Source organism: Mobula hypostoma, chromosome X2, assembly GCF_963921235.1.
Source record: "Mobula hypostoma chromosome X2, sMobHyp1.1, whole genome shotgun sequence".
Lineage (NCBI taxonomy): Eukaryota > Metazoa > Chordata > Chondrichthyes > Myliobatiformes > Myliobatidae > Mobula > Mobula hypostoma.
Window position 1 is genome coordinate 40,144,906 of NC_086129.1, and position 7,652 is coordinate 40,152,557.

Genomic DNA, 7,652 nt, shown 5'->3' on the forward strand with positions numbered 1-7,652 from the left:
AGTAGAATAAAGGGAAGAGGCAGAAAACTGTTTAAACAGGAAATACCTGAGGCTTTTCTCAACAATTACCCGAGACCTTTTATTTCCAAATTTGAAACAGATGCTAAACTATGAAAAGTTGTTCTTGTTTCCATTTTCATTGTCATTGCTGGCATTGTCTCCTCTGTGCTAGTTGGTAGTAAGAGTGCATATTGACAGAAGTTTTAGCATGTAACTCAACACTGATATCATAAGATCATAATTGTGTTAGGTTTAAACTGTGCTTACCATATACATTTATGCTCTGAAATCTGCCTTTACTCTCACTTCTTCAAGCTTACAAAGTACCAGCCTAATTTTGTTCTTTTGCAAACAAATTGATAATGCATGCTTTATGTTTATATAGGAGCATGCAAAGACTAATGACCATGCTGCATTAACAGAGCTCAGAACCTGCAAAGTTGAAATTTGTGTTGTATTAATTTCCATTCACAAGTAGACCTTTGTTTTATGATTGAGAATTTATGAAACAATGAGTTAACAGGAGGAAGACTACATCTCTATATATCTGGGTTTCATGAATAGTTTGCTGGAACTGAGGATCATATTTAACTTGTTAACTGTGTCAAATAGAACAGTGACCCATTCTTACACATTGCTCACAAGATATGTATCCTGGAAAAAAATCAATGGACTACAATCTGGAAAGAGAATTTCTAACATCTACTATTAGCCCAAAGACAATGACTGCCACATGAAAACAATCTTTGCAGTCGAATAGATCATCAACATATGTGGTATAGTTAACCAGTGAAAAATCGTATTAATTTGTGGTTAAATGTTCTCCATCTTGTTCACATATTTATCAAACCTGTTATAGTGACCCTGTATCATAGAAATACCTTAGGGATCAAATGGCATATTATGGATATTGCAGGACAACCATTTCTTAAAGTGGTATTTTAATCTCACTGCTGTCACTCTACACACAGGTAAACATACTTTCAGGCCTTTGCCACACCTACTATGTTCTGGAACAAAACACCCGATGATTATTATTTCCTATTTGTAGAGAAATTCAACAAATCTACACCATCACGATGGAGAACAATAGATTGAAAGATTTATTAATATAATTTTCTAGAGCTGTTAACAGTCAACCGAATTGAGGTAAGTCCTTACTATTGAACCTTACAAACACTGAACCATGGATTTAGAGAATACAGCACGACAAAATCTACACAAGAACTGTGATGCATTGTGGCATATTATGAAATAGAGGAACACTGCAAATGTGCACCTGTAATTTCTCATAAGTTAAGGCTGGCAGGTAGTAAAGTGGCATAGGGTACTGAATATGGAAGGTCAATGACCCAGGAGTGACTGCAGAGAGAGAAAAAAATAACCCCTCAAGGACAAAAACCAAAACCTGTAAAACCATAACACATAAAGCATTCTACAAGGAGTTAAACAAAGGTTTGGTAATCATTAACTAATTTGCATAGTTTCTCTACACTTCAACACAATAGGTTGTTATAGCATTCCTTCTACGTTGATGCCATGACCACAGATAGTAAATTGCAATCAGCACAGTATAAAATAAAAATAATGTCAGTGAACTGTAGAAAACATAATATTGTTCTGAATTCTGCTCAAGGTGACTCCATGTACCTTCACTCTCTGTGATGATTGTCTGAACCAAACCCACACATAGAATAATGCCCCAAACTAAGACTGGTAACAGCGGAATGTAGTTCTTGACTTTCTCTTTGCGTCCAGATGTTCCCCAGCTGGTGTTGGTAATGGTAAGAAGAGAAAAGCATTTGATTGGCAGTAACCCACTCATATAAAAGAATGGAAGCAGAGATAAGTAGATCATCACTGGACTTCCCTTTAGATAAGAGGCAATGATTGCTCTAATGAGTGCAAACCCATGGAAGAAAAGGAACATCCATAGAATGTTCCAAAGACACCCATAGTAAAATAACTTAATGATGGTCAGAGAAATGTAGAACGGCAACATAGCCATAATTATTGCCTCATATGTCATCCACAGACTTTGTTTATACCAGAAAAGAGAACTGAAGAACCAATTAATGATAGATGACTTGGTCCAGCGTATTTGTTGATTGAGCCAACGTAGGTATGGAACTGGAGTTTCTGTATAGCACCAAGCCTTGGGTGTATATCTGATTGAGTGAAACAAAAATACAGTTTCATTACTGAGTTCTGCTTTTCCAGAATTAACTTGGATTTTACACTAATAAAAATTAGCATACACCTTCAATGCAGTGGCCCAGAAGACTGACATGCTTTGCATTGTAATCTAACTTGTACCAATCTCTGCAAGTATCTTGCTATACAAGGGTGAAAAAAAGGTTATGGCTAAAGCACAAGAAAAGACAAGTTGAACCAATTTAAAGTTGGATCACTGTGAAGAAAACTGTTGCAGTGCTCGATATGTTTGTGAGCCTATACAGCAAGGCTCTTCAATAATCTCACTGAAGTGGACTTAAATAATGATGCACTCTTGAGTCGGAGACTACGCGGGGAAAAAAAATCAACTTTGTAACTTGAGGCTTCCTGCTCAAATACTGTCGAGTGATACCAACTTGAAACAGTGCCAATTGCAAATCAAAAAATCTGCAGATGCTGGAAATTTAGACAGAAGATACAGCAAATCAAACTGCACCTGTGGAAAGAGAAACAGAATAAATGCTTCACCTGAAAAAAGATCTTCAGACTGAGATGTTAACTCTTTCTCTTTCTATAGATGCCTTCTGACCTGCTGAGTAGTTCTAGAATTTTCTGTTTTGATTTCAGGAAGTCAATTCAATTCAGGAGTGGGCTTGGCTCTGACACTATGTTTGAATGGTCTGCTAGTATTTACAAGAAAAGTTTGATCAGATGTCTGATGCCAATAGTTCTAAATCTCAGCAAGGAGCAGTGATTTACAGGGAGAAAAGAAAATTTGGGGAAAAGAATCACTGAAGAATATTTATGCTCTTTTTTTAACAATACTGTCTAAGCTACTGTATGTCTAACCTAACTAAGTAGGCATAAAATGCTCATATTTAACACTGACTACAACACAAATCATGATATTGCATAACTGAGAAAAAGCTGGATTTGTTTCTTACTTGGTGGAATAGCCCAGACTGAGCACCCTATTAGTTAGATGACGATCATCGCCAAATGTGCACCGGACTCCAAGGAATCTCTGGTTGTACCAGGGCTCAAGCAATTGTTGGACCAAATTATTCCTGTACATCCCTGAAACAAATGTGCATTATTATAAACAAATACAGATCATGGACAGTTTGCTTGCTGTGATGAACCAGGATTAGAAATCAAAATTGAAAAACGTGGAAGTAAGAAGGCAAATCAGTTGGGCTCAGGTTTCTTTGCTGACTCTCCTTTGCTGACGTATTGATATTACTATCAGCAGTTCCACATATTAAGTCAAGTTTATTGTCATTTAACTACATACATATATATAACATATATAACCATATAATGTATATAGAAATGAGACAACATTGCTCCAAACCAGGGTGCAAAACACAGGAGTACACTCAACACATGACAACTTATGAAGGCAAGGAAAAAATTTACAGATGAATCATGCATAAATGCATGAATTAAATATCGTAAGTTACGGAACAGATTAACTTCGACTGCAATGTGGTAGGGAGTTCGGAAGCCTAATAGCCTGAAGGAAGAAACTTTTTCCTATCCTGACTGTTCTTGTTTTTATGCATCAGGCTCTCCTGCCTGATGGTAGAAAGTCAGAGGACACTGGATGGATGGCTGGGATGGGATCCTTAATAATACTAAGGGCCCTTCATACACAGCGCTCCTGATAAATTTCCCCAGTGGATGGTAGGGAGACACCTATGATCCTCTCAGCCATTCTCATAGTCCCTTGTAGGGGCTTCTGACCTGATGCTCGACTGCTCCCATACCAGATGGAGATGCAACTCGTCAGGATGCTCTCAATGGTGCTCCTGTAAAATGCAGTTAAGATGGAGGGGGTGGGAAAATTTCGCTTGCCTCAGTCTCCTTAGGAAGTGGAGAGGCTGCTGTGCCTTCTTGTTCAGGGAGGTGATATTGAGGGACCAAGTGAGGTCATCTGTGATGTGAACTCCCAAGAACTTGGTGCATTTTAATATCTTAATATTTTTAATATCTTGTTATTTATAAGCTTCAATGCTATTTTCACTGTGCAATATTCTCATTGAAATTAAGAATCATCAATCTTTTATTTTAGCTGATAACTTAGTACTGGACTATCTTTTTGACTAGCTTTTGAAATCAAAATATGGTAGCTTATTATTTGAATCTTATTCAGGCTTAGTATAATCTGCATAATAGTCTGTGCTGATGGTAAGTTTTCTAAGAAGAGAGCATTACCTTGAGCAATTGTGTGGAAATTGCATTTATACCTGAAGTATATATTTTAATATCTCTCTAAGATTGTGACATAGTCGATCGAGATCCTGTTTTATTTTTACCTACGTTCCTTACCTAAAGGTCCACTGATGCAAGAGACACAGTTAAAATAAGATTGGCAGGCTCGTCCCAAATTGAACACGGTCCAGTAATGCAGGCTGCTAATGAAGCTTACGAATGAGTCAGTGGCATTTAAAATTCGCACTTCACCTCCAACTGCTCCATAACTTTCATCTGAATCTAATACTTTAACCAGTTCTGCAGTTGCTTGCGAGTCAAGGCTTGTGTCAGAATCACAGACCTAAAAGTTACATAACCTTTTAATAAAGATATCCAGTTCATTTGAATACACACAATCTACTGACAAGGATATATGTGAGCATATTCAAATTTAATCAGCTGAAAGGGGAAAGCATTAAATTGTGTATTTTAGATAACCGGTATTCATGTTTTTGTAACAATTGAAATGAACTGACAAAAAGCATTGCTATCAAGGCAAGTTGCAGCAGATCAAGAAAATTCCCCTAACTTTATCTGGGTAATAGTCAACATGTCTACAAAGGTATATTAAGAGGCAGAATAATAGGTCAAATAGATATACCCATTGTATCAGAATACCCAGTATCATTAAAGTCATACACAGGTCATAATTGTAAGCATGTTATCAATTCACCATACAAACAAAAGTACATTCAAAATATAAAGAATACTGTAAGAGGGACAGGTGTTGCATGTTGTTTTAATAATTATTTGGCACCCTTTTCAATAGTTCTGACTGTGCAAGCCAATGGGGAAAGAAAAAGCCAGAAAGGTGTTGGCTACTTCACAGCTGTGAACAAAACTCTGTATCTAATATGCAATGCTCCAGTTTTATAGGTACACAGGGCAAAAGTAGCTGGATTGTCTTGATGAAAACTATACTAAGATTTCTCTGTAATTTCTCTGTGTAGCTTCAACAAAAAGAGAACACTAAGCATCCAGCTTATAGCTGAGAGATGACCAGGATATAGGCAGATTCTGTGGTGGAGGCAGAAGATTGTGGAAATAAAAGCACATCTTGACAGACATAAAACAAGAAAACTACATGATATCATCAAAACATTATTTCAATTCACCATACAAAATAGCAAATATATCTCTTTCCAGTGTACTTGCCTAAAATAAATCTAGTAATACTAGTTTCAAAATTTTCAACTACTCCCCCCAGTTATTAGAGAAGAGATTTCTAGATTTTCCTTAACCATTTTAAACCCCGTTGTTAAATAGATCTATTTTTAAGGTGCTAACTCTTGCTTTTACCTCTTGTCCTCAGAATTCTAATCTTTTAGCTTAAATCCCTTTCCAAGAAATTTGGGCTGTACTGCAAGGTCAGTACAATGAATTCTACTGTTATCTACTCTGCAAAATAATAAATAGAATCTGATTATTGGATGAGGTATCAGTGAATTTTCTGTAGAAAGGCATCTGTGTAATGAATCAGAGACAGCATTTCTTTGATGCGGGAGATAGACTTATATCAATATAAGGGCTAACATTTGAGAAAAAAAAAAGTTAATGACATTAGTCATACCTGAATGTAATCCACTGTGTCAGCAATAGCTTTGAAGGCTGTGTACAGTACTTCTCTCTTTCCTCCCCTTTCTTGCATGATGCAAACACAACGCTTAGTGCGGATTAGTGATTCCACCTCCAATCTCTCTGGATTTCCAACACTTGCCTCCCCATAAAACAAATTAACAGGATCTCTTTGTGATGTTTTGCTGTTATCTTCTTTATTCCACATAATTCTATCAAAATTTCTAGAATGATAGTTGCCCTGCCATACATAAGTCCCAAAATCTTCCATGCCGAAAATCTCTTTGAATATGTCCATCATGTATTGATCTTCTATCGAGTTCCCATCAATGACCATTATAATTTTCAAATTCTGGATTGGGTACGCTATTTTCTTCACACATTTAAGGCACTGTTCCAGGTACGAAGGATCTTCTTGATAAGCAGATATGGTTATGGCCACTGACTTGGCACTACAGCACTGAGGAATGTCATTTTTCATCTTGTTACACTCAAACAGGGCAAACATCGTTTGAAAGAAGAAGTGGCTAATGATCAGGGATCCATAAATACCAAGCAATGTTACTTTTCGTCTATGAAGGAGCTGAAATCCAGATATATAAGCCCAAGATAGACCAAGAAATAACAACAAGGCAAGCAGTATGGTGCAGGTCTTATTAGCTATTGAAACCCAAGTATCTTTGTTAACCATGGCTAGATAAGGTCAAAGTTGGTCAATTCCTATTTAGAGTGAAAGAAACAAAACCAGAGAAATTCAGTTACCATACAGAATGGTTATAGCTATTTGGAGACCATTTGACCTATCAAGTCCCTGCTGACTCTACTTAGGGCAAACCAAATTAGACCCACCCTCCCAATGTATTTCCTTTCAGATATTTATCCAGTTTCCTTTCCAATACTTTACTGACTCTATTATCAATATTTATTTTTAATTTATTTTATTTATTTATTTGAGATTCAGCGTGGAATAGGCTCATCCGGCCCTTTTCAGCCACGTTGCCCAGCCATCCCCAAATTTACTACTGGCCTAATCACAGGACAATTTACAATGACCAATTAACATACCAACTGGTATGTCTTTGGAATGTAGGAGGAAACCAGAGCAACCACCGGAAATGCACGGGGAGAATTTACAAACTCCTTACAGGTAGCAACAGGAATTGAACCCAGGTCTCCTGTACTGTAAAGCATTGTGCTAACCCCTATGCTACTGTGCTGCCCCACCCCCAGTAATCGATTCTGGATCATAACCACTCAGTGCATAATACACTCAGTGGCCACTTTATTAGGTACAGGAGTAGAACCCGTTGTGGTCTTATGCTGCTGTAGCTCATCCACTTCAAGGCTCGATGTGTTGTGCATTCAGAGATGCTCTTCTGTACACCACTGTTGTTACACATGGTTAGAGTTACTGTCACTTTCCTGTCATTTGAAACCTATCTGGTCGTTCTCCTCTGATGATTGCCCCAACATTGAGATGTTCCCACAACCAATGATCTCACTTTATCTCATGTTCTTGTAATTTATTGCTACTTATTTATATTTGCAATTGCACAGTTTGTCGTTTTCTGCCCGTTGGATGATCTCTCATTAATCCTGTTACAGTTACTATTCTGTAGATTTGCTCAGTATGCCTACAAGGAAAT

The 7,652-nt window shown here is 37.2% G+C and overlaps 1 protein-coding gene across 1 annotated transcript; it reads right to left on the bottom strand.

Moving 5' to 3' along the window:
• Positions 1-1,287: 1,287 nt before the first annotated feature.
• On the bottom strand, positions 1,288-6,697 carry LOC134340885 (hyaluronan synthase 1-like). The gene is made up of 4 exons (XM_063038457.1): positions 6,002-6,697; positions 4,507-4,732; positions 3,120-3,252; positions 1,288-2,168 (listed from the first exon to the last, which is right to left on the bottom strand). Exons 1-4 carry the CDS (start codon positions 6,695-6,697, stop codon positions 1,490-1,492), a joined length of 1,734 nt encoding a protein of 577 aa, XP_062894527.1. The 3' UTR covers positions 1,288-1,489.
• Between the last annotated feature and the right edge of the window lie 955 nt (positions 6,698-7,652).

What these genes read in the sequence shown, in the direction of transcription:
- LOC134340885 (XM_063038457.1), bottom strand. Translation starts at nt 6,697, where the DNA reads ATGGTTAACAAAGATACTTGGGTTTCAATAGCTAATAAGACCTGCACC. An exon ending in ACACAGTGGATTACATTCAG is followed by an intron (nt 4,733 to 6,001) that starts GTATGACTAATG and finishes TGTAACTTTTAG; the next exon opens with GTCTGTGATTCTGACACAAG. An exon ending in AGTCTGGGCTATTCCACCAA is followed by an intron (nt 2,169 to 3,119) that starts GTAAGAAACAAA and finishes TCACTCAATCAG; the next exon opens with ATATACACCCAAGGCTTGGT.